Here is a 27,434-nt window from a genome sequence, read left to right as displayed (position 1 = left end):
GAATGGCTCAGAAAGAAAATCTATGTTGTATGTAGAACCCCTAAACACCTTAGCATCCACAAAAGAAGGGCCCACATAGAACTTAATTATTCTAGACGACTAGTGCAAAACATTGGCCCAGGTTAAAAAAAAACGGAAAAATCAAAATGCTGGGGTTCAAGTATTGAAAGTACAAAAAAAACATAAAATAGTTTTGAATGGTGCAGCAGTAAATCAAGCCATGCTTACCCAAGTTCCATAAAATATACACATGGAAGTTTTAAATTGGAAATTAAACAATTCAACAAAAGGTCCTGCCTACTTTTTACATCTTAAAAAAGCAGCAAACATACTAGAAACCACCAGCAAAATCAATGTTAAATCTCAATAACTGCATTATCTTCAAATTGAAATTCATTGGAATACTGTGTAGAATTTAACTTTGAAAAAAGAGAACTGCTAAATTGTTCAATTCTTCCACAGAAACACCAACACAAGTTCTGTAAATGGTGCAGAATTCACTTTGCCCACCCATAACATGGGTGCAGAGCAGAAATGGGAAGATTCCTCCTCCTGCTGTTTAATTTCCACAGGTACATCTGTAAATTCCGATGACACTTCAAAGAGAGTGACACAAATGTGTTCCACTACCATATATGTGAAATGCCACAAACATAAAGCTCCCAATTATTCACTAGAATATTACCTCGAATCCCCATAGTCCCAAAGAAACAGCACCCTAAATAATCATAGCATGTAATACAACGAACAGAATAGGTATCATCTATTGATTTAGGGCCTCATTACAAGTTTGGCAGAAGGATTTACTCCATCACAAGCGTGATGGATATTCCGTCTGGATGTATTACAAGTTCCATTATATCCTATTGAACTTGCAATATGGCAGACGGGATATCTGTCACGTTTATGATGGAGTAATCGCCTCTGCCAAACTTGTAATGAGGCCCTTAGACAGTGTTTTAAAGAAACACTGTACAATGTTCTGGGAGACATACATGGACCACAACATCAAGTTAAAAATTAAATATCACTTCTACTAAATGTTGAACTTGCCGAATACCTAAGTCTGGTCAAAACCCTAAAGCACAGACATACACTACACAGAGATCAAGTTACACAGCCCTTCTTTGACCTCAGTCTCTAGTATTTCTTTGGCAAGTCCTTGTCCCACTCTCTCCTCATTTTAGTGATCTTGGTTATTCCCTGTTCACTATTGGTAACATCCAGGGTATGTGCCACTAGTAGTTCGAGTTTCCAGAGTCCACTACAACTCTAAATTAAAGTCAATATTGTTCCAGCGCCACCATACAAATTTAGCAGCAACCTCCCTCAGGGCCAACACGCTCTAAACTGGCCTACCCACACCATCAAGTTTGAAGCATTTAGAGATCTTAAGTGTGTCCCAAATGCAGACACTTGCAGTAGCTGCAGCCAAGTTCCGGTAAGTCCCTGCAAACTGCTGAGACTCTGCACTCAGCAGGTGCAGAGTCTCTCACTGAAGTGATCGGAGATTTTCTGTGACTCCAACTGCATGGTAAGAGTTCAGTTCTTCTCCTGGTGGGGGTGGATACGATGATCCTGTCTTGGGTCCCTCGTCTGGCTAATGGTGTGCAGGTGCTCCCACAGTGTCCTCACTTCTCCAGCAGGCTGGACAGTACAGGTCGAACTCCTTGGTGCTCCTGGAGACCCCATCTGGCATACCAGGTCACTGCAGCCCACAGTCCATGGGCTACTACCGGATTTGACACAGTGAAATTCTTCACAGCGGTCCCCCCTGGTACATGAGGCCACCTCTCACTACTGCATAAAGCTACTTTCCCTAAGGCACTGCACTCTCCCCCATGGCATTCCCACCTGGCATATGGGCTCACCAACTCGACAATATGCAGGGCTTCGGCCTGATCAGCGCAGCAGGGAACACAGCTGAATTCACAGCCGCCCTCTCCTGGCATACAGGGGTCACTGAGTATATCCCGCACACTGAAAATGACCTGATCGGTGCAGCAGCAATTTTCTCACACATTGCACAGGGAGTCAACTTAACAAGGGTCCCCACGGGGTCTTGCTCCCCCCAATGCTCGTCTCTTCCTCACAGGGTACACTGGTCTTGGCAAGCAGGCAAAATCTGACAGTTAAATTGCTGAGTTACAACCTCAGCTACAAGCCCAAACACTACGAGGCAACGCAATCCCACAACATGTGCAGGTAATGTGTTGCCTACACCTCTTAGATTCTGCCAGTTTCCAGGGGGTTAAAGCAGTGGCAATGGGAGTGTTACAAAGTGCCTTTTCCAGGTTTTTTTCACAAGTTTCTAGATATCATGGTGAGCAAACTGAACCAATATATATCTTTACCCAAAACCCCCCAATTAGTGCAACAAAGTAAATTGATGTTCTACAGGGTAGCACAATTCTCCAATGTTATAGGCTGTGTTGGTGGCACACATATTGTAATATGTCCCACCTCAGCAAATTAATTCACTTACAGGAAACGGAAAAGCTCACACTCACTCAACATGCAGGTAGTGTGTGATTCATAAAATACCTTATGGCCAGATTCCCAGGCAGCATCCACGACTCATTCATGGTCCACCACAGTGGGATCCAAAACTGACTCTCACAGGGTTAATTTGGCGATAATTTCCTACTCAGTAAGAGAATTGCACACTCAAAGAATACAGGGGCCAGGATGGTGTGTGTAATGTGACCTAATGGCTTTCCTTCTCATCCTGTTAATGTGGCAGCACATATGCCTTGTGTCCCTTGATACTCACACCATACCTGACTTGAAAGACAAGAAGTAAAACGCAATAAAACAGGGCATACATGACAACAAGTGCAATCATAAAGAGGACATGTGGAATCCTGAAGTCCCGGTTTTGGTGCCTACACAAGACCGTTGGGGCACTGTTGTACAGACCAGAGACATGCTGCAAGAAAATTGCCACTGTTGTTATTCTGCACAATATTGCCACAAAGAAGGGTCTGCAAGACATCCCCATAGTGCCTGATTCTGATTCTGATGATGACTTACCACCACTACAGCTGCAGCAGGATGGTTCACATGCAGCAGAGGGCCGAGCACAATGCACAGAGAGCACCAACAACTATTTCTGAGGTAAGAGTAATTAAAATACTAATATTGAGACAGCCCAACTGTTGGTAATGCTTGGTGCATAACTGAGAGACCACCTTTTATTAAGGTAGCAACAACATTGTTTCACTGAAAGATCAACGATATCCTTGTGGATGTAATAGTGTGACAATAAATGCAACAAAGTATGTAAGGCAAAGCTAAACAAATGCAACTCACTCCTCTGAGTGTTCAGTGGCTCACTTCTTTCGGCCTCTGGGGTTGCGGTCCTTGTCAGCAGCACTAGTCTGTGGGACCTTTTCACAAGTCAGGCCCAGAATTGAGTAAGCTTGAATGCCTGTAACTGCATGCCTTCTGAATGGGTGTGCCACTGAGGCTAGAGCCCTCTTCGCTCTCAGGTTGGGGCAGGATGTTATGGATACAGAGATTGTGGCTCTGTATATTCTCAGGGGTTGCGGTCACCTGAGCTAGCCCATGTGCAACGTCTTAACAGCAGTGCCCCATGTCAGTATGTATGCTCACAGGCTGCCTTGCTAGTGTGTTGGTGGCTAAAGCCAATTAGTTAATGGACCGTGTGAATGAATCAAACCTTGCCAAGTACTGCCTGTGCTTCTGTTGCTGCATGAAGTGCTCCTCCATTGCAGCTCACCGCTGTTGCTGTCTTTTCTCCAATTGCTGCACCAACCAAGACATCTGTAGCAGATGCTTGCTAACAGTCCTTATTTGTTTTGTCTGCAGCCACTATACAGAGATGATGGGCTCATATCATCTGACACATTATCACTGTGGACTGTTGATTGCTGGCCATTGTGCTGTCTGTGTACCCTGCCACAGATGTTGTGGTGTTGCTGCTCTGCGAAAAAACCCTTGTCACTGTCCACAAAGTTGGGCAGTGGTGATATGGCTGCTCTCCTGGCAGTTGGAGTTGGTGTGATGGGCAGAGTAGATGGTGACGTTGTGCCCTCAACTTCAACATGTGTGTCTGTAGCACTTTCAGCATCATATGCTTCTGACTCGTCCTTGGCATGATCTGTGGAACTGCATGTATATAGTTAGTGTAAAAAATGGTTTATGTTTGTACACAATAATGTTGTAACTGTGCTTCATGTGTTTGTTACATGATTATAATGTACATATGTGTTTGCTGTAATCATCAGCACCCAGTACAGCAAGCAAATTATGTGTACTACAACTCCCATGATACATTGCCAGGGCAGAGCAAGCATCTCAATGGTGTTATTAATAATGTGATGTTTGATTTTTAGATTTGCTAACATTATGTTTTGTTAAGTAAATAAAGGGAGGATGACTTACCCTGGCTGGTGCCTGCACGTTTGGAGGTCTCAATGTCAGACACTCCCACCACACTCTCTGGTTCCAGGGTCCCATCGATTAGTGTCTCCATGGGAGTGGGAAGGGTGTGTGTTTTGCTGGTCCATAACCTGTTTCACGATCCTCAACCATCCTGCTAGCCACCTTCTCCTCAGTGCGAGATTGCATGTCGTACCATCTCTTGTGTATCTCTGGGATGGTCCTCTGGGTGACACCTAGGGAGTTCACTTTTTCCAGGATGCTGGTCCAAATCTTTGTCTTTTGACTCTCTGGTACTGTGAAGGAGGCCTTCCCAAAAAGCTGGTCCACATGGGAGACACATTCTCCAGTCAGGAGCTCCAGCTCCTTCTCAGAGAATTTAACCTTTCTCTTCCTGCTTCCTGAATCCTTGTCCCCATCTTCTTTTGACATGTTGCTATTCTGGCATGCCAAAACCACTGCAGGTAGTACGCCAGGTGCACTCCACACTTCCAGCAGTTGCCTAGGCTTCTGGGTTGGGGCCGCACATGTATTTGTAAACATCTTGGTATGACATCATCATTTTGCCTCAAAATGCGACTTTTCCTACTCTGCGATTTCCTATTAGGAAATCGCAATTTAGTGATTTCCAAAACTGTGATTTCCTAATTGCGAATGTGAATCCATAGAAATCACTGTTGGGGGAATTGGTGGGTATGTATATACCATTTTGCGATTCCCAAATAGTGATTTCTATGGATTTGCTATTTGGAAATCGCAAATCTGTAATTTCATACATATGGCCCTGAGTCTTTTAAATATGTGGCACCAGGCATGTCACCAAAGCTGATAGTCCCACAACACAGGTCATGGGAATGATTAGAGTTCACAGCTGGATGTCGGTGCAATGATATGTGCCTCAAATGGTTAGTCTGGGGCCTCCTGTCCTACTCTTTATTATTCATTTATTCTCCTTCTTGAGATGTTCCCATGCCCTTCCTTGTGACCTCTCACTGAATCAAAGAGCACCCTTTGAGGTGTACAGCGGAGGCTTCACTCTCCCCCCCAGACTGTGTACCACCAGCTTAAATGAATGCAGCAATACCCACAGCTCTCTGAAGGGATCTCTCTACCCCCTCTCAATGCAGAACTGGATCTCCCAAAATGGAACCCAGGTCTTTCCATGTATTGTACAATCTACAGACACATACACCCAGTATTTTTATACAGCATACATGCACTGCACAGTACTGTATTCTCTATTTACTGGACCACTCAAAGGGACACATACATCCAGCGCCTGCATTTGACAATCATCCACCTCCCAGCATTGTATCCTTCAAGTTATGTACCACTCATAGGCACATTATACAGCAATGCATTAACATGCAGGCACTATACCCTTCCTGTATTGTACCACTCACAGTTACACATACATCCAGCACACACATTTAGCTTGCACACACTGTGCAACATTACATCCTTCAGGCATTGAACCACTCATAAGCACATATACATCCAGCACATGTATTCTCCAAGCACGCATTTCTCAGTGCTGCACTATCCCTGCATTTTACCCTTCCTAGGCACACATACCGCCAGCACAGATATTCCACTTCTGCTCCTAACAGCACTTCACAGCAAACCGATGTAGGCCAAGGGTGAATTACGCACACAGCAGCGGAACGTTAAAAGTGAATGAGTCTGTAGGCCTCACTCCAGTGAAACAGGTTAGAAAGCACCTATTCACTCTTACTGATCACTACACTGTACACTGCCACCACCGGAGTCTTGCTCCTTAATTCCCGGTGAAAGCAGTAGAATTCCACCACTATGAGAGTAGTGATTTGGGTGCCATGTTGCTTCAATGAGACTGCAATCCGTGATAGAGGCCTATATCATGGAACACACACAATCCATGTTTGCCTATGACAACAAAGTCAGAATTAGGAATCTAGACATCTGTACAATTGGGTACTCAGGACAGGGGTGCATGTCCATTACCATGAAGAGGACTTTTTCGTCCCAACAATGTGCATGCCATGAAACTAGTGTTCATAAAAGAATATGAGCTTCGATGTATCCTTAGACATGAAATGACCACTGTTGACAAGCCGGTAACGTTCTACTGTCTTTGCTTTCTGTGTATTTACTTCAGCAGAGCTTGACAGAGCTTTTCATGCCAATAACATACATTTAATTGTATTGTAATGTACTGCAGTGCTTTGAGACACGAGATGCTTTCCACATTCAGAACCACTGGATAAAAGGGTTGAGCGACCAAGATAAGATACCCTGGGCCGTATTTATACTTTTTGACGCAAAACTGCGCTAACGCAGTTTTGCGTCAAAAAAATTAGCGCCGGCTAACGCCATTCTGAAGCGCCATGCGGGCGCCGTATTTATTGAATGGCGTTAGCCGGCGCTAGCAGACCGGCGCTGCCTGGTGTGCGTGGAAAAAAACCACGTACACCAGACAGCGCCGGCGTAGGGGGAAAATGGCGTATGGGCGTCTTAAAATGGGGCAAGTCAGGTTGCGTCTAAAAAATCGTCGTAACCCGACTTGCGCCATTTTCTTTCGACGCCCATCCCCCATCAACATGACTCCTATCATTGTAAAGATAGGAGTCATGCCCCCTTGCCCAATGGCCATGCCCAGGGGACTTATGTCCCCTGGGCATGGTCATTGGGCATAGTGGCATGTAGGGGGGCACAAATAAGGCCCCCCTATGCCACAAAAAAAAAAAAAAAAAATACTTACCTGAACTTACCTTAATGTCCATGGGATGGGTCCCTCCGTCCTTGGGTGTCCTCCTGGGGTGGGCAAGGGTGGCAGGGGGGGTCCCTGGGGGCAGGGGAGGGCACTCTGGGCTCATTTTGAGCCCACTTGTCCCTTAACGCCATCCCTGACCCAGGCGTTAAAAAGCGGCGCAAATGCGCCGTTTTTGGCCACGCCCACTCCCGGGCGTCTCTTTTGCCCGGGAGTATAAATACCACGTAAAGGCCTGGGAGTCATTTTTTAAGACGGGAACGCCTCCCTTGCATATCATTAACGCAAGGAAGGGGTTCACGCTAAAAAATGACGCACACTCCGGGCACTTTGGCGCCCGAAGCGTCTAACGCCAGAGTACAAATATGGCGTTAGTTGGCGTTAGTTCTGCGTCGAATTTGCGTCGAAAAAAACGACGCAAATTCGGCGCAACCAGAGTATAAATATGGCCCCCTGTTTTTACTGATGTAGCCCAGTGGATCAGTGTGTTTCCCACCCAGTTTTCCCATGCATTGGAACACAGCACACGATTTTACTGGGCAGAAAATTGTGGTCAAATCACACGAAACATTGGGTGCTGCAGCAACCAAGCCTCTTTCTCAGTTTTTTTCTGTCAGGAAAGCAAACAATGCGCCTTCCTGCCAGAACTTAACTTACTCTCCCCTCCTCTACCCCCTATACACGTCTCTACCCTCCCACTCCACACATTGTCCCCCGCATACATTTACCACCTGATCACAGCATGTGGTAAATGTATGCATTAAACGCCTCGGAATTTCTCCAGGTCACCCCAGCAACGGTTAATCGCATACAATGCCTGATTAACCACGGTTTTGGTCATTAAGAAGACATACTATGCTTCAGTGAGGAACATTATTAGGAGAATCCTTGCAGAATAATGATTAAGGCGTTGTTAGTGAATACATGCAAAAAGAAACAGGAATACGCCTGTACATTAGAGGGATGACGATCGCGGGGCGAAATAGGAGAGGAATTACAAATACAAAGACGTTTTAAATAATAAAGTGTGCCTCACCTGCTTCTTTTATGTGCTTATATACATCGTCTGATCCCGCAGAGGAGTATGGAATGTCGTCGTGAGCTACAAAATCAATCTAAAATAACAGAGAAATAAATGTCAACATTTTGTAACTTCATTAACTACAAGATGTATTGTTTCTTGTTCTTGCTGGCCTTTACTGCTTTTCCCAATTATCTTCACTGCTTAGCCTAACTAGGGAAAGTCAACAGTGAACTAGCTTAAGTATACCAATATAAGAAGACTTGAATTTTGGAGTAACACTCGAGGCTAATGCGAAGGCATTAACTCACCAGGGCACTAACAATCCTAAATTGCTCAGCACTGCTGGTATTTACTGTGATGTGAAAGTTTAAGTAAATAAGTGCATATATAAAATTTTTTTTTTTTAAACCTTTGAGATAAATTTCAAAACCTTAAAGTTCCCAGGCAATGACCTTAAAACTTTGGAAGTCTCAACCGAGATTGTGAAATTACCTTCCCACTTTCTTAGGCTTTACCCATTAGAATTGAACACATTTATGGCAAGCTAATGGGAAAGGACCACAAAACGTACATGCTTTAAATACGTTTCAAGCCATTTTTATCCAGTGTAAAGGTTTCGAAATAAGTGGGACATTTCATGTTTTTTCAGGCTTCAGTAAGATTTTAGGGCTTTTTTACAATCCTCTGTGGTGCAGGGCTGCGCAGCAAGACCACAGGGTCGCCCAGTAAGTGTCTTGCTGCTCCTCCCTGTGCCACCGGGAGAGGGCCAAAATGAGCTGCATCTACAAGGTATGCACTTTTCTGTCCTCTCCCCATGCACTGGCGCTAAAATTAGGTGCATAGTGCCAACGCAGGCACACTTGTACCATAGTGTAAGGGTGCCTGATTTGCAGGGAAGTATTGTTTATGTGCAAGAAGGGATATCTTCCTGCACATAAACAATCAATGTCATTTTGCTTTTTCTATGTGTGCTGCAGAACGGGAAGGGGGATATTTATAAGGCGGTGTTAAGCCATGCAAAGTGGCTTAGTGCCACCTTGTAATGTGGAAATGGTACAGCGCCACCAGAGCGTCAGTGAAAGTTAAGCTCCGGTGGCGCTAAGGGCTTTTAAATGAGCCCGTAACTTCTTTGCCACATTGCTGTTAACCTACAGACAACTAGACGCTCAAGTACCATAAATTTGGGCCCACTTTTCTTATCGAAGATGCTTCTGGTGGTGCTTCGGAAAGTCAGCTCTCCCTGATTCCGATTTCAGAAACGAAAAATCCATACAGAGCAATGTAAAATTATCAGCAGTCGAAACAACAGGACACATGAGTTAAAAAAGATCAATTGAAAAATACATTGGAGAAAATAGTTTTACATTGTTTTAGACTCACATCTTGCCTTCACCTTTCAACGCAGTAAAGCTTAAAACATCTTAACAAGTTATTAAATGCAGCTCAGTTTTCAGTGTATTAGACAAGCACCGCCAAGGAATGACAACCTGTTGGCATCCAAAATTAATCAACTTCCATTTTCCTTGAACAGGCTCGTAGCTGTGGAAGACCTCACTTGTTTCTTTGGTAATTGAGTATTGAGGGTGGCGAAATATTGCGGGCTGTGCCCGTGAACTACTTTCCACAAAATACACGAGATCTTCCATGTCACCTACTGCTGAATGCAACCTGACCTGATTCTGTCCAGTTGTTTGGATTCAACAAATTGTGGGTTTAGAACCGACATGAGTTATTTTGATTCGACAAACTCTGATGTTATAAAAGGCGTTTGAACTATTTGGACTCCTGGATTGATTATCAATTCGATACGAATTGCTATTGTGTATGTTGTAATATTTAAACAGTTCTCTTTGTATAACTTCTTTTGTTAAGGTGCACTGAGTAGATAAAGATCAATTTGTTTTCGCCCCACTGTTGGAAATGGCCCTTTTTGCAGGGTTATCCCCAAACATTTTTGCTTCTTCCTCCTATTTTTTTAGGTCTGTTTTTGCTGGTTTATTGTCTCTGCGTACTTTACCACTATTAATCAGTGCTAAAGTGCAAGTGCTCCCTATAGAAATTGTACTGTTGATTGGTTTATCCATGATTGGCATATTTCATTTACTAGTAAAGTGCACTAGAGGTGCCCAAGGCCTGTAAATCAAATGCTACTATTGGGCCTGCAGCACTGGTTGTGCCACCCACAATAGTAGCCCTGTAAACATGACTCAGACCTGCCATCGCAGTGTCTGTGTGTGCAGTTTTAAACTGCCAATTCGACTTTGCAGGTGTACCCACTTGCCAGGCCTCAACCTTCCCTTTTACTACATGTAAGGCACCCCTAGGTTAGGCCCTGGTAGCCCTATGGGCAGGGTGCAGTGTATGTTTAAGATAGGACATATACTAGTGTGTTTTATATGTCCTATCAGTGAAAAACTGCCAAATTCGGTTTTCACTGTGTAAGGTCTGTCTCTCTTATAGGTTAACATGGGGGCTGCCTTTAAATATCCTTAAAGCGAAGATTCTCTTTGAGAGCAGATAAAAATGTGGAGTTTAGGGTCTCTGAGCTCACAATTTAAAAATACATCTTTTAGTGAAGTTGGTTTTTAAATTGTTAGTTTGAAAATGCCACTTTTAAAAAGTAGGCATTTTCTTGCTTAATCCATTCTGTGACTCTGCCTGTTTGTGGATTCCCCGTCTGGGTCAGTTTGACAGTTGGGCTGTTCACACCTCTCCTCTAGACAGTGAAACCGAGGGTGCTGTGGTGGAGCTTGCATATCTTGATTAACCATCTGTGCTGGAAGGGAGGCGAGAAGTGGTCACTCACACCTGAAAGGACTGTGCCTGCTCTCACACAATGCTGTCCCCCACCCCCTGGTGAGTGTTCGGGCCTGGCCTGGACAAGGAAGTATCTTGCAAACACTTGAGAATTTGCTTTGAAGTTTGCCAACTTCAAAGGCAGAACTGGGTATAAGAAGAAGACCCAAAACCCCAGACTTTGAGAATCTTTCTGGAATCAAGAGGAACCTCTGCCCAGGAGAAGAGCTGAAGGAGGAGTACTGTCCCTTTGCTGTGTTGCTTTGCTGGACTGGCCTGCAGTTACTGCTTCTGCCTGAAAAGAGTGCAAAGGGTGAACTTTGCTGTGTGTCCTGCTTGAGAAAATTCTGGAAGGGCTTGGAGTAGAGCTTGCCTCCTGTTGGAAGTCTCAGGGACACTAAAGACTTCAGTTTCCTCGACCTGCAGCACTGGGAACTGTGTGTTTTGTGCTGTTCAAGAGGAGAACCCACCACGATGCCGCCAACGACGCCGCTGGCCTGCACCGTGACCTGCCGACGCCACACGGAGTCGCATTGCCCTGCTTCGCACTGCGACCCTGGTCTCACCGACGCCGTCATCGGACGACTTCACTGAGCCGCTGCGCGCACCCGACCTGTGGGCCCCGCACTCCGGCATCGCCTGCTCACACTGCAGCCTGGGCATCCCCGATGCCGGCGCTCTTGCTGACACCGGTGCTACTTCCTGCACCGTGGCCTGTGGACACCGCTCGTGAGGTACACAAAGCACCGTCCCATCCCGCACCGCAGCCCGGTCCACCGACGCCAGCACCATCGACTCCTGTGTCATCACCAGGCATCCTGTCTGCACCGTGGCCTGTGGACACTGCTCGTGAGTGTCTTGAAGCACCGTCCCGTCCTGCACCGCTGGCTTGGGCCTACCGACGACAGCGCTTCAGCAACGACAACGCGGCTGCCTGCACCGTGACCTGTGGACACCGCACGTCGCACCACCCCACTTCACACCGCAGCCCTGGTCTCACCGACGCCACTGGACGCCGACACTGAGCCACTGCCTGCACCGTGACCTGTGGACACCGCACGTCGCATCGTCCCGCTTCGCACTGCAGCCCCGACACCATCCACGCTGGCACACCTGACTTCATCAGCCTGGAGTTCGATCTGCAATGCATGTGACCTCAAGGGCCCGATGACTCCTGCACTGACTCCGGAACTGACACTGCGACGTCAGTGACGCCGCTCTCCAGAGCTCACCGCAAGGATCACAACGCCCTTCAAATCCAAGGTACTATTTGCGGGTCTTCCCGACATCGTAGCTGGCCCGCAATGCTGCAGCCGGCCTGAACTGTTGGTTTTGTTGGTCACGACACCGTGATAGCCCCAGGTGAAGCTATCGACTTCAAGGAACTGTAGTTTTGAGTAAATCTTGCAGAATTCATATTTTTTTCACTGTATGTTGGATTTTTATCATATTTGGCCTTGTTTTGTATAGATAAATATTGGCTATATTTCTAAAACTGGTGTGGTGTCCTTTTGTAGTGTTTTCACTTATTACTGTGTGTTATGTGCAAATGCTTTACACATTGCTCCTGAGATAAGCCTGACTGCTCCTGCCAAGCTACCAAGGGGGTGAGCAGGGGTTATCTGAGTGGGTATCTCCCTTACCCTGATTGCAGTGAGGGTCCCTACTTGGACAGGGTGCAAACCAACTGCCAACTAGAGACCCCATTTCTAACACCAACTATGAATAGACCTCCCGATTTTGTATTGGATGGTCTTTGAACAGCGTTTTGGGTGGCAAAGAAATATATCCAAGGTTAAAATGCTGTCACACTAGGCAAACAGCAGGGTTGAGAAGGGAAACTAAAATATTACAGTAGTAACGACCTTACTACTTTTCGGCTAGCTGTCACTCATCCTGTAATCCCAAAACATTTGTCTTGCCATCTAATAGGGGCTTTCTTACAGTATTATTTATCAACATTTCTTCTTTTGTCCTGTTGTCTCATGATTGGCTTACCATGAAGAATATATTGTAATTATATCTCATGGCATCCGGTCCGGCTTATTGGTATGGGCCAAAATCAGTCAGCATTAGCAAATGTCATCATGATAGAATTCTGAGAATTCATTACATGGTATACATACTTCCAAGCATGCCACTGCATTTCCTTTCAGTTCCCCACCACCTCTCCTCCCCCGCTCTCCGTTCCAGTAGGCCCACAGCTTGTTTAAATGAATGCAGAATGACAATACTCACATACTCACTTGCGAGTTGAGGTAATGCCAAAGTGTATTTTCCTCTTGGTAAAATTCAGGAGTGGCCAATAATTCAAATCCAGTATTAATGCAATGAAGTTTGCTGCTCTGCACAGAGGCTTTTTTATGAAAATGTCTCCTAGCAATGGGGCAATATATGTTGCTGCTATGCTCCAACTGGCAACCGTTGATAGTTATACTCCAGGTGGCAGCCGAATATGGCTTTGCACTGGAGCAGCCCTGACTATAATTTTCACAAAGCAGAGATCTATGATTTCCATTGGCAATACCACTCTCACCTTCAGAAATACAAAATGCTACCAAACGGATGAACAATTACATTGCTTTTCTCTGGCACATGTTTGAGGTAATTATTGTTAAAAGCCTAGCTTAAGCATTGCTTTTGGTTATGAATTTTAATATGACGTATTTTGTGTGTGTTGTGATTTAGAACCTGTGCAAAAAGAACAAATGATGAACAGAGTGTTGAACAATGTCAAACATTCACCCCCCGTACAGAGATCTGGGCCTAATTCCATATCTTTTTGCTACCCATGCCATCCTAGTTAGGATCCAGCCATATGCAAATCAGTATTGACCCTGCTCCCTATGGGAACAGTCCAGCCCAAAGTTGCACGCCAGGTCCTGCCTGGACTGGAAACAAGCATACTGGGCCCAGTTTCAAGATATCACCCTTCATCAGCCAGGCTAGCTTGACTCCAGTGGCATGGGGAGCAAGGGACCCACGTTTGGGCATACCCTTCCCATTTAGGGTGACAAATACAAAAAGAACAAGTAATGGACAGACCGCTGAACAATGTTAAATATTCACCCCCCCGTACAGAGATCTGGGCCTAAATCCTTCAGGTTTTTTGCTACCCATTCCATCCCAATTTGGACCCAGCCATATGCAAATCAGTCTTTACCCTGCTGCCTATGGGAACAGTCCAGCCCGAACTGCCAGGTCCTGTCTGGACTGGAAACAAGCATCCTGGGACCGGTTTCAGGGTATCACTCTTCATCAGCCAGGCTAGCTTGACTCCAGTGGCATGGGGCTGGACTGTTCCCATGGGAAACAGGGTCAAGACTGATTTGCATATGGCTGGGTCCAAACTGGGGTGGCATGATGTGCAAAAGAATTGATGGATTAAACCCAGATCTGTGACTGGGGGTGAATGTTTGATTGGTTCTGCATTCTGTCCCTCATTTGTGTGTGTTTTCTTTTGTCTCCCTAAGTGCGCCGGGTATGCCCAGACGTGGGTCCCGGACTCACTATGCCACTGGATACAAGCTAGCCTGGCTGATGAAAGGTGATACCCCTAAACCGGTCCCAGGATGCTTGTTCCCGTCCCAGGGAGGACCTGGCCTGGCAGTTCGAGCTTGACTGGTCCCATGGGGAACATGGTCAAGACTGATTTGCATATGGCGGGATACAAACTAGGGTGGCATGGTGAGCAAAATAATTGATGGATTGAACCCAGATCTGTGACTGGGGTTGAATGGTTGATTGATTCTGCATACTGTCCATTGTTTGTGTTTGTTTCCTTTTGTTGCCATAAGTGTGACAGGTATGCCCCGACGTGGGCCTGTGGCCCACTATGCCACTGGATTAAAGCTAGCCTGTCTGATGAAGGATGATACCCCGAAACTGGTCCCAGGATGTTTATTTCCGGTCGAGTGAGGACCTGGCATGACACTTCGGGCCGGACTGTTCCCATGGGGAACTGGGTCAAGAGTGATTTGCATATGGCGGGGTTCAAACTGGGGTGGAATGGTGAGCAAAAGAATTGATTGATTAAACCCAGATCTGTGACTGGGAGTGAATATTTAATTGGTTCTGCATTCCGTCCATCATTTGTGTTTGTGTGATTTAGAACCTGGCTGCAAATAAAATACAGTGCAGCACGTTATTAAGCATTTCCATCATAGGTGTCAATGTTGTCCTGTAGGAAGTAAATCTACAGAGTGAAAGTTTGCTGTTGCTACTCGGCGACTGGGTGGTCTCATTTAGAGGTTGTGGCTGAGACCAAAATACATTGCCGGATGTTCTAAAACTATTGTCACCTACAGGCAGGTGGTATGGCTAATTACAATAAATTCACATATTGACACACTAAATATGTGTTAAACATGCAGTTAAACAACAGCACGTATCACTTTCATTATTGTACTTTCTTCTAGACCCGCCTGAGTGGTAAATGCGATCTTTATTGACACTCAATAATTGTTAAAGCAGGACAAATCATCAATAATTATGATTCCCCTGCACAAAACTGCATTTTGGGAAACAATGTCATTGCTTCCTGACTAGGTGCTGGAATACAATCCAGTTCTATAGTTTTGTCAGTCTGTAATCATATGGCAAATAAAAGTTACATTTTAACCCAAAATCACATACTGCACCGGTTGTTGTAATATTTGCTGTTGTGCATGTTAGTGGAGACTGCGTTCATAGGCTTGGTAACTATGGGAGAGATGCCTTCTGGCCTTCCTGTTAAAGACTAGTCATTTTCCCATAACTGTGGTCTTTCACTTCCTCCTTTCTGCATGATGTGTCTGTCATAATGTGTGATATGCATGGAGATTGTGGGCCCAATGCATGCTACCCTATATAGCAAAACGAAAGTAGCTCAAGAGTGATGTTTCCTGCTCCAGTGTTAAAGTCAACTTTAGAGTCCTTTCAATGGTATCACCCATTTCCGAGTGGTGGGTTACAATATACATTCCAACTATAGATTTGCGCCAGTGTGGCTGTCTCACCTGCTTGATGACATTCCTTTCTGCATCCTATTAGCCAATTATTACTCTTTCCAACCTCGAGTTTAAGAAGCCCAGTAACATGACTGTAAAGATTCTGACTGTCCGGACAAACGAAAACTTAAAGTTGCACACCTTGTGATTAGATCCTGGGGTTCTCGCCAATATCCCCAGTTTCCCATAAGTGCAGTTTCCCCCGGAGCTAGTACTTGTTGTCATTTAGGACATCTGATGGAAGCTCTAAAGCAACAGCTCAGAAGGCAATGTTCAAGGAACATGTTACCAAATTGCACTTCTCTTTGAGGATGGGGTTAAGCATGTGGTCATAGGAAAAGGTTATACCTGTTGCTCTGCCTGGACAGTGTACTGAAGAGCTGATGCAAACTATGAATCGTTGGAAGCAAGGCTCTGATGACTGAAACCTCAAAGTAAGACTGACTCTAGGAGACAACTTGGACATGAGTACAAAGATCTGCATCTCAGGTGCCCTGAAGTAACCCTACCATGAAACTGAATCGGTTGCTCCTTGAAATGGTTGACTTTGTGAAGTATCTATATCTTTTTTGCCAGGACCCAAGACGGAAGCTAGGATTTCTCATTGGCACCAAGATCCTTAGGTGTCTTCCATTGCCTTGGCTTAAGTGTACTGGGTTTTCAACCACTAGAACCATTGCACCCATGCTTCTGTGATTTAGGAATCTCACATTATTAAGGTTGCAAGTTTCAATGTATTGTTATCCAAAACTAGGGTAAACCGGATCTTGTTAGGCACTTTCCTATGCAGTGAGCACACCAGACCAGTAGGAGCCCCTGACAATGAAAATCCTTTACACAAATGCTCACTTTCAGATGCTGGTCTGTGAAGTAATTTAAAACACTTGGGTTCTAAGGTGAGGTGTCATTCTTCATGACCCTTTAGTTCCCTTGTCTGACTTGGGGCCAATTTGGGCATTTTACTGGTCCCCTTAACCCCTTAGCTGCTGGGCCTTTCCCCCCCCAGTGCTGAGCCCTTTTTTGGCTATTTGGGGTAGTTCGCGCTTAGGGCTTCATAACTTTTTGTCCACATAAGCTAACCACGCCAAATTTGCGTCCTATTTTTCCAACATCCTAGGGATTCTAATGGTACCCAGAGTTGGTGGTTTCCCCTGGAGGAGACCAAGAAAATAGCCAAAATACAGTGAAAATTTTGTTTTTTCCAAAAAAATGGGAAAAAAGGGCTGCCGAAGAAGGCTTGTGGTTTTTTCCCTGAAAATGCCATCAACCAAGGGTTTCTGGTGCTGAAATCACTATCTTCCCACCTTTCAGGAACGGGCAGACTTGAATCAGAAAACCGAATTTTTCAACACAAATTTGGCATTTTACTGGGACATACCCCATTTCTACTATATTTGGTGCTTTCAGCCTCCTTCCAGTTAGTGACAGGAATGGGTGTGAAACCAATGCTGGATCCCGGAATGCTAAACATTTCTGAAAACTAGACAAAATTCTGAATTCAGCAAGGGGTCATTTGTGTAGATCCTACAAGGTTTTCCTACAGAAAATAAAAGCTGAAATAAAAAAATATTGAAATTGAGCTGAAAACAACAGCCATTTTTCTTTATGTTTTACTCTGTAACTTTTTCCTGCGATGTCAGATTTCTGAAAGCAATATACCGTTTTGTCTGCTGGACTCTTCTGGTTGCGGGGATATAAAGGGCTTGTAGGTTCATCAAGAACCCTAGGTACCCAGAGCCAATAAATAAGCTGCACCCTGCAGTTGGTTTTCATTCTATACTGGGTATACAGCAATTCATTTGCTGAAATATGAAGAGTGAAAAAGAGGTATCAAGAAAACCTTTGCATTTCCAAAATGGGATCAAGATAAGGTTTTGAGGAGCAGTGGTTATTTGCACATCGCTGAATTCCGAGGTGCCCATACTAGCATGTGAATTGCAGGGCATTTCTCAAATAGACGTCTTTTTTACACACTCTCTTATATTTGGAAGGAAAAAATGTAGAGAAAGATAAGGGGCAATAACACTTGTTTTGCTATTCTGTGTTCCCCCAAGTCTCCCGATAAAAATGATACCTCACTTGTGTGGGTAGGCCTAGTGCCCGCGACAGGAAATGCCCCAAAACACAACATGGACACATCCTATTTTTTTTATAGAAAACACAGCTGTTTTTTCCAAAGTGCCTACCTGTAGATTTTGGCCTCTAGCTCAGCCGGCACATAGGGAAACCTACCAAACCTGTGCATTTCTGAAAACTAGAGACCTAGGGGAATCCAAGGAGGGGTGACTTGCGGGGCTCGGACCAGGTACTGTTACCCAGAATCCTTTGCAAACCTCAAAAAGTGGCTAAAAAAACAAGTTTTCCTCACATTTCGGTGACAGAAAGTTCTGGAATCTGAGAGGAGCCACAAATTTCCTTCCACCCGGCGTTCCCCCAAGTCTCCCGATAAAAATGATACCTCACTTGTGTGGGTAGGCCTAGCGCCCGCGACAGGAAACGCCCCAAAGCGCAACGTGGACACATCAAAATTTTGGGAAGAAAACAGAGGTGTTTTTTGAGAAGTGCCTACCTGTAGATTTTGGCCTGTAGCTCAGCCGGCACCTAGGGAAACCTACCAAACCTGTGCATTTCTGAAAACTAGAGACCTAGGGCAATCCAAGGAGGGGTGACTCGCGGGGCTCGGACCAGGTTCTGTTACCCAGAATCCTTTGCAAACCTCAAAAAGTGGCTAAAAAAACAAGTTTTCCTCAGATTTCGGTGACAGAAAGTTCTGGAATCTGAGAGGAGCCACAAATTTCCTTCCACCCGGCGTTCCCCCAAGTCTCCCGATAAAAATGATACCTCACTTGTGTGGGTAGGCCTAGCGCCCGCGACAGGAAACGCCCCAAAGCGCAACGTGGACACATCAAAATTTTTGGAAGAAAACAGAGGTGTTTTTTGAGAAGTGCCTACCTGTAGATTTTGGCCTCTAGCTCAGCCGGCACCTAGGGAAACCTACCAAACCTGTGCATTTCTGAAAACTAGAGACCTAGGGCAATCCAAGGAGGGGTGACTCGCGGGGCTCGGACCAGGTTCTGTTACCCAGAATCCTTTGCAAACCTCAAAAAGTGGCTAAAAAAACAAGTTTTCCTCAGATTTCGGTGACAGAAAGTTCTGGAATCTGAGAGGAGCCACAAATTTCCTTCCACCCGGCGTTCCCCCAAGTCTCCCGATAAAAATGATACCTCACTTGTGTGGGTAGGCCTAGCGCCCGCGACAGGAAACGCCCCAAAGCGCAACGTGGACACATCAACATTTTTGGAAGAAAACAGAGGTGTTTTTTGAGAAGTGCCTACCTGTAGATTTTGGCCTCTAGCTCAGCCGGCACCTAGGGAAACCTACCAAACCTGTGCATTTCTGAAAACTAGAGACCTAGGGCAATCCAAGGAGGGGTGACTCGCGGGGCTCGGACCAGGTTCTGTTACCCAGAATCCTTTGCAAACCTCAAAAAGTGGCTAAAAAAACAAGTTTTCCTCAGATTTCGGTGACAGAAAGTTCTGGAATCTGAGAGGAGCCACAAATTTCCTTCCACCCGGCGTTCCCCCAAGTCTCCCGATAAAAATGATACCTCACTTGTGTGGGTTGGCCTAGCGCCCGCGACAGGAAACGCCCCAAAGCGCAACGTGGACACATCAAAATTTTTGGAAGAAAACAGAGGTGTTTTTTGAGAAGTGCCTACCTGTAGATTTTGGCCTGTAGCTCAGCCGGCACCTAGGGAAACCTACCAAACCTGTGCATTTTTGAAAACTAGAGACCTAGGGCAATCCAAGGAGGGGTGACTCGCGGGGCTCGGACCAGGTTCTGTTACCCAGAATCCTTTGCAAACCTCAAAAAGTGGCTAAAAAAACAAGTTTTCCTCAGATTTCGGTGACAGAAAGTTCTGTAATCTGAGAGGAGCCACAAATTTCCTTCCACCCGGCGTTCCCCCAAGTCTCCCGATAAAAATGATACCTCACTTGTGTGGGTAGGCCTAGCGCCCGCGACAGGAAACGCCCCAAAGCGCAACGTGGACACATCAAAATTTTGGGAAGAAAACAGAGGTGTTTTTTGAGAAGTGCCTACCTGTAGATTTTGGCCTCTAGCTCAGCCGGCACCTAGGGAAAACTACCAAACCTGTGCATTTCTGAAAACTAGAGACCTAGGGCAATACAAGGAGGGGTGACTCGCGGGGCTCGGACCAGGTTCTGTTATCCACAATCCTTTGCAAACCTCAAAAAGTGGCTAAAAAAACAAGTTTTCCTCACATTTCGGTGACAGAAAGTTCTGGAATCTGAGAGGAGCCACAAATTTCCTTCCACCCGGCGTTCCCCTAAGTCTCCCGATAAAAATGATACCTCACTTGTGTGGGTAGGCCTAGCGCCCGCGACAGAAAATGCCCCAAAACAGAACGTGGACACATCACATTTTTTCATAGAAAACAGTGCCTACCTGTGGATTTTGGCCTCTAGCTCAGCCGGCACCTGGGGAAACCTAGCAAACCAGCACATTTTTGTAAACTAGAAACCCAGGGGAATCCAAGATGAAGTGACTTGTGGGGCTCGGACCAGGTTCTGTTACCCAGAATCCTTTGCAAACCTCAAAATGTGGCTAAAATACCACGTTTTCCACACATTTCGGTGACAGAAAGTTCTGGAATCTGAGGGGAGCCACAAATTTCCTTCCACCCAGCGTTCCCCTAAGTCTCCCGATAAATATGATACCTCACTTGTGTGGTTAGGCCTGGTGCCTGCGACAGGAATAGATCACACAACGGTCAATGTTGGTCCTTACGTGAGGCAGCTGTTGACCCTGGGGTGATCCATTCCTGACACAGGCACTAGGTGTAGGCACTCAAGTGGGGTAGTGTTTTTATCAGGACAGGTGAGGAGTCACTGGGTGGTAGGAATGTTGTGGATCCCAGCATATTCCTGTAGTTTGTGTGACAGAAATGCGAGAAAAATAGAGTTTTTTCTCAACATTTCAGCTTTGCAGGGTATTCTGGGTAAGAAAACTTTGGGGAATCCACACAAGTCACACCTCTGTGGACTCCCCCGAATGTCTAGTTTCCAGAAATGTTTGGGTTTAGTGTGTTTCTCTATATGGCCGCCGAATCCAGGACCAAAAACACAGGTGCCTGCCTTACAAAACCAGTTTGTTTTGCCATAGACAATTTTGATGTCTCCACAATATGATTTGGGTGGTGGAATTTGGGGCTGAACTAAATTGGTGAGCTCCCAAGAGAGCACTCTCTCTCTGCTTGCTGCCGCATTCACCTGCTCTCTGGGTTGGCCTAACCCACTATTACCCAGTTGCACGAACAGCTTGCGAAGGGACAGCAGGACTGTCCTCATCACCTCCCTCATAATGTACTGGAAGAGGAGTTTTCGAATGGGACTCCTCTGACTGAAAAATCACTCCCAGAGTCTGCGCCATTGTCCTATCCCTCAGATGCTGTCTCAGTATCTGATGTCTCAGTCTCTGATCCTATGTCAGAGTGGTCCTCTATAACCCGAGTGCAGGCAGCAGTCATCCATCAAGATGCCATCTCTGCTATTGGCTAAACTGTTGTTCTAAAACACTAGCCTACGTAGACAGTCACAAAATCGATGGTGTGTGTGAGATACGTGCAACAGTAGAGGCCACCTTACCTGCGCTTCTTCCCTCAATCAGCACGTACTTTCAAGACACTCAAAAAACACCTTGTCACATACCATTCGTCACAGTCTTTAGCACCTCCTGCGCCCAGTCCAACAATCATTATTGGTGCTCCCACTCCCTCCTCCTCGGATTCCCTCATTACCACCCAGCAAAAGTGCCCTTCATCTCTCCATAGACTTTACTAATGTACTCAGCTATTTACATAAAATACAGATGTGCTCTTTGCAGTAGGCATATAAACCTTCTGCGCTTCTTTATGGCACTAAAACTGCCACTAGACAAGTCGGACCCTTTTCCCCCCAGGGAAATCACACACATATTGACAAAAGTGATGTATATATGACAGCCAACCACCTGAAACTCAACTCAAGCAAAACCGAAATAATCCTCTTTGGCCCTCACCAAAAAAACCTGGGACCCCCCATGGTGGCCCACCACGCTAGGCCCTGCACCCACCCCCGCCAACTACGCACGCAACCTCAGCATCATCCTAGACTCCTCCCTCTCTATGACCCAACAAATCAACGCTCTTACCTCCTCATGCTTCAACAAACTCCGTATACTGAAAAACATTAAAATGGATCCCCACAGAGACCAGAAAAACTGTCACTCACGCACTCATCAGCAGCAGGCTTGATTACAGAAACGCCCTCTACGCCGGCACCACTCTAAAACTCAAGTGCAAACTACACGCATCCAGAACTCAGCAGCACGACTCATCCTCGACCTCCACCGACACGAACACATCTCTCCACACCTCAAATCCCTCCACTGGCTCCCCATTGACAAAAGGATCACCTTCAAGATCCTCATCCTCACACACAAATCACTCCACAACACAGGCCCTGCCTACCTCAACGAGAGTCACCTTCCACACCCCCACACGAAACGTCCGTTCAGCTGACCTCTCTCTCGCCTCTGACCCCCGCATCAAACACACCACCACCGGGGGCAGATCCTTCTCCTACATTGCACCCAAAACATGGAACGCACTCACAACCCACATTCGCAAGACCCAAAACCTACTTCTTTTCAGGAAGGGCCTCAAAACCTGGCTTTTTGAACAGTGAACCTCCTAGCCCCTTTCCCTCCCCCCCGTCCCCCCCCCAGCGCCTTGAGACCCTCACAGGTGAGTAGCGCGCTTTATAAATCTCTTTGATACAGATCTACCTATATATATATATATATAAATATATATCTACATAGATATATCTATAGATATATCCATGTACCTAGATATATCTATCTACATAGATATATATATATAGATATATACATATATTTTTTTTTAGTTGTTGTATGGTTTCCTTGGGGGCCAAAATGGCCCCCAGGGAAACCCTACAACATCTAAAAAAAAAATTGCCCCCACAGGGGGTCACCCTGCCCACGGGCGACCCCCTGTCATTTCATTTTTATTTTATTTATTTATTTTTTTTAAATCCCCTGGGGGGGGGGGGGGCGCGATCGCGCCCCCCCCCCCCTCCCCAGGGGGCACCTACCTTTTTATTTTTTTAGGAAAATTATCCGGGGGGGGGCGGCCCGTTTTCCGGGGGGGGGCTGCCCCCCAAAAGTGAAATCCCTGGTTTCTAGTGGGGTTTCCTGGCCCCCGATCGCAGCTGTGCTGCGATCGGGGGCCAGGAAACCGTTTCAGAAGGCCTCATAAGAAAGGGGAGACTCTCCCCTTTCTTACGAGGCCTTCTGAAACTGTTTCTGGCCCCCGATCGCAGCACAGCTGCGATCAGGGGCCAGAAACAGTTTCAGAAGGCCTCGTAAGAAAGGGGAGAGTCTCCCCTTTCTTACGAGGCCTTTTCAAAATGTTTCCTGACCCCCCCGATCGCAGCTGTGCTGCGATCGGGGGAGCCAGGAAACCTGAAAGTGTTTCCTGGCCCCCGATCGCAGCACAGCTGCGACCGGGGGCCAGGAAACACTTTCAGGAAGGCCTCGTAAGAAAGGGGAGTGTCTCCCCTTTCTTACGAGGCCTTCCTGAAAGTGTTTCCTGGCCCCCGATCGCAGCTGTGCTGCGATCGGGGGCCAGGAAACACTTTCAGGAAGGCCTCGTAAGAAAGGGGAGACTCTCCCCTTTCTTACGAGGCCTTCCCGAACGTGAAAAAGGCCGTTTTCCCCATGAAAGCAGGAAGCGGCCGCAAGGCTGCTTCCTGCTTTCATGGGGAAAACACCTTTGCAACGTCAGCGCGCCTCGCGGCGCGCTGACGTCACAAAGGGGCGGGTGGGGGGCGGGGGGAGACACGGTAGCTTCCGTGTCTCCCGGGGGGGGGGAAAAAAATAAAAAATAAATCCTCGGGTGCGACGCACCCGAGGATTTATTAATGCCCTTCCTGGTGTCGGCCACTGGTCGTGACCCGCACCAGGGAGGGTGTGTGGGCGTCGGCCAGTGGCCGACGCCCGCATTTAAGAGGTTAATCGTGCCTAGTAAGCCCCATTATTTCCACCAACACCTAGATAGCCTGATATCATTGACACACCTATCACTACAACCCTAATCTAGTTCCTTCTGTTAACCCATAAATCAGCTTTCAACAGCTTGAGGATCCCATTCACTGTTTGTTCGGTTGGTGGGTTTGTTGGGGTTTGATGAGGGCACTGCAGCAGTGCCACAGCTCACTTAGATTTCTGCATTAAATCCTGGCAAGTGGAGTAACCAGGACAAAGGACATATAGACTTTAGCTCTTTTAGATACATGGTACCATCTTTTCTGACACCTACATTCAACTGGCTAAAATGTGCACACTGAAAACTGTAGCAAAGTGAAACTTGTAGTAACTTGAAAATAATTCTTCCAAATACTTCACTGCCTTTCTCCATAGGCCCAAATCTTCACAGCAGTATAGCTAAAATAATAATAATGGCTAGGGTTAAATCTCAGCCCACGATAGGGGACCCAAAACATTTGGTTTGGGATATTTTTGTCTAACTGCCCTACCTTGTCACAGTTTAAAAGAAAGCTATTCAGTCTATAAAATATATCTGACTGGACAGTTCAAAATTGCTACTACTACCTGCAGTAAGGTTGGAGTGCTCACCTAAGCTACTCGTGGAGGAAGTACGAAGGGACTATTAAGTTACCAAAACTGTAGTGCAACAGAATCTGGTACTCTAGCACAAAGAGGTAAGTACAGGGTCCTCAGAAGCGAGGGACATCGAGGCATTGTTCCGCAATGCATGCACCGTTTAGGTCTCTGCACTCGGGCTCCAGTATTTATTTATAGATTAAAAAAGCAAGCATTTTCAATGCACCGGGCTCGCATTTTCTCCAGTTGGAGCAATTTGCGTTGTAAACTCCTAACCTAACTTTTCTTGCCACACAAATTAAAAGAAAAAAAACATAGCGCGATTGCACTATGTACAACGCAGAGCGATCGCGCTGAAATTGAAAACGAAAAAACGGAACGCGATCGCGCTATGTAAACCCCAGTGTGATCGCACTGCGGGAAAAATGAACAGATAAAGTAGTCCATAAACAGGCTCAAAACATCGAGCCTCGTATGTTTCTAGTGGTTTACCGGTGCTGTGTAGGCGGGCTAAACACCGGAAAAGGCATGACGTATGCATGCCTTTCACAAATGAAAGCAAGCAGATTTTAAAGAGCAAGCCCAGGAACCAATGAAAGAGACTGACATGACCTGGGCGTGGTTTGAAGCCCAAAGAGAGATTACTTTATGAACGGAGCGCATTGCGCTCGCCCATAAAAAAGCATGTCCTGCTTAATAATGGGTATTGCTGTGTAAGACTCGTAACTCCTGATTTCCTGAAAACACAGACAAAGGTATTTATATGGGGTAACACTGATTACGGGGTACTGCCACACACTGGGTTGTATCAGTTAAACTGCTTTGTGTCAGTGGTATTTGAATTTTATGAAAGGACCGGAGGCTCCTATTATGCTTTCTTTTCCTGCTTTATTTTAATAGCAGCCAAGAGAAAAACACCAATCACAGAGGTTTGCGTAACAAGCAACCAATGGGAGACAAGACTAGTAACCTTAACCAATCAGCACACTATACAACGTAACATATACCAATCCTGACTGCAGGCAGCCCTCTTTTCTTGCTGCTCGCAGTCAAGATAAGTATATCTTTTGTTGCTCCATACAGTTTTTAATATTGAATAGCATTTACTGTTTTATTTCTGGTTTCCAAGTTTGCCTAATGATTTCCTGTATACGCGTGTTTCCGTTTGAAGTGCATTTGTTAAATTTATCACCGCGCGCAAAGCGCCAAGCTTTCTCTTCAGCCTCTCTTCCTCGCGTAGCCATGAACGTTCTATTTTGAACGCCGGCTGACGCGAGCATCATAAATCACTCTGATTCATTCCCGAGCGCATTCCTTTTAAAAGCGCTCGTTTCAGCCTGACCGGTATTTTTCATTTACTCATTTTGGCAGCTCTTTCCTCGCTCTTATTTCAGAGCGCATTCCTTGGCAAGCGCTAGTTCTAGTTTTACCGGCCTTCACTGCATTAAACAATTTTGGCAGCCCTTACCTTCGCTCTGCTCTACATATCGTCGACTGCTTCAGATACTTCCTGGTGAGGCGTGGCTTTGTCTTTCCAGCCTCTCAATTGTTTGCTTCCTGGTGAGTCACAATTATTATTCTAAAGCCCTGCCCTTTAAATTTTTAACCCTTTACTGACCAGTTTATTTTTCTTCCTATAGCAAAATGGATTTTTCAGATTTTTTCACAACAAATGAAGATTCTGAAGAGAATTTTTCTTACAATTTAAATAATTTTATTTAATCTTCTGTTAAAAAAGCAGTTTCTGCTTCTATGGGGAAAATTTCCAAGCAAATTCAATTTACTGTGTCGTCCTGTCTATCCCAATAACAAGTGGTCCACTCTGCGGGGGAAAGCAGAAAGCGCAAAGCCTCGGAGGCTTCTTTTAATCAGGCTAACGCCTCATCTGCGCTAATGGATGGTGAGTCAAACTCACTCAGGATGGAGGGCGAAGCTCCTCAAAGGCCTTCTACTACGGAGGGGAATACAGTTATGGGTACTTAAAGTAAAAATAAAACAAAAAATGTGTCTAAGACCCATAAAATTGTGATTGCGGACATTAGAGACACTGATGATGATGGGGATGACAATGTTTCTTCCTCAGACAATGAGTATGATAACACCACTGATTTTTGGATTGGACCTCCCCCCAAAAAATCTAAATCAGCATCTGCTGACCAAGCTCAAGCCTCTCTATAGGATTCCGATGGTAATCCCATGTGTGATCCTGGCTTAATTCACCATCCCAATTCTACTGAATGGTTACCTTCTGAACATGTTGCGAGTTACATTCTAGCAAAATTACGTCTTCCCCTAGATAAGCAAGTACGGTCAAAACTACGTTCTCAATGTCCCAGACCCTCTCTTCCCCTACACATTACTGCTACCCCTTCTATAGATCTGTCCCTTCGAACTTTTTTCTCCAAATTCGGTAAAGACTCCCGAAAAGGGGTGGACAGAGCCTGGGCCCTCTGCCAGGATAAAGTCCTTGATTTGGTCAGTCCCTTATCCTGCATTTTCGACCTGGCAGAATCCGCAAGAATCAATGAAGAATCAATTGACCCTGAAGAACTGTCCCTCTGGTTTCAGAGAGCTTTTTGTTTGCTTGGTAACGCAAACTCGTCTATGACGCACGAGCGTCGAAAAGGACTTCTTCTCAAGCTAGATCCTAAGCTTGCGAACCTGACAGCTATGGATCCAGGAGCTAAGGCTGACGGCCTGCTCTTTGGAGATAACTTTATTAAGGAACTAAGCAAATACGTTACCACCTTTGCTTCTCTAGACAAAG

The 27,434-nt window shown here is 45.8% G+C and overlaps 1 protein-coding gene across 4 annotated transcripts in view; it reads right to left on the bottom strand.

The window, feature by feature from the left end:
- The window catches only part of PCYT1B (phosphate cytidylyltransferase 1B, choline), a 1,028,131-nt gene that overhangs the window by 505,999 nt on the left and 494,698 nt on the right, over positions 1–27,434 (bottom strand). For all 4 annotated transcript variants that reach the window (XM_069204810.1, XM_069204811.1, XM_069204812.1 and 1 more), the window contains exon 5: positions 8,190–8,268. In XM_069204810.1, coding sequence (XP_069060911.1) covers positions 8,190–8,268 — 79 coding nt within the window. The remainder of the gene's footprint in view (positions 1–8,189; positions 8,269–27,434) is intronic.

This window comes from Pleurodeles waltl, chromosome 8 (assembly GCF_031143425.1).
Source record: "Pleurodeles waltl isolate 20211129_DDA chromosome 8, aPleWal1.hap1.20221129, whole genome shotgun sequence".
Classification (NCBI taxonomy): domain Eukaryota; kingdom Metazoa; phylum Chordata; class Amphibia; order Caudata; family Salamandridae; genus Pleurodeles; species Pleurodeles waltl.
The sequence above is the reverse complement of the archived record's forward strand: the minus strand, read 5'-3'. Positions and strand labels throughout refer to the sequence as shown.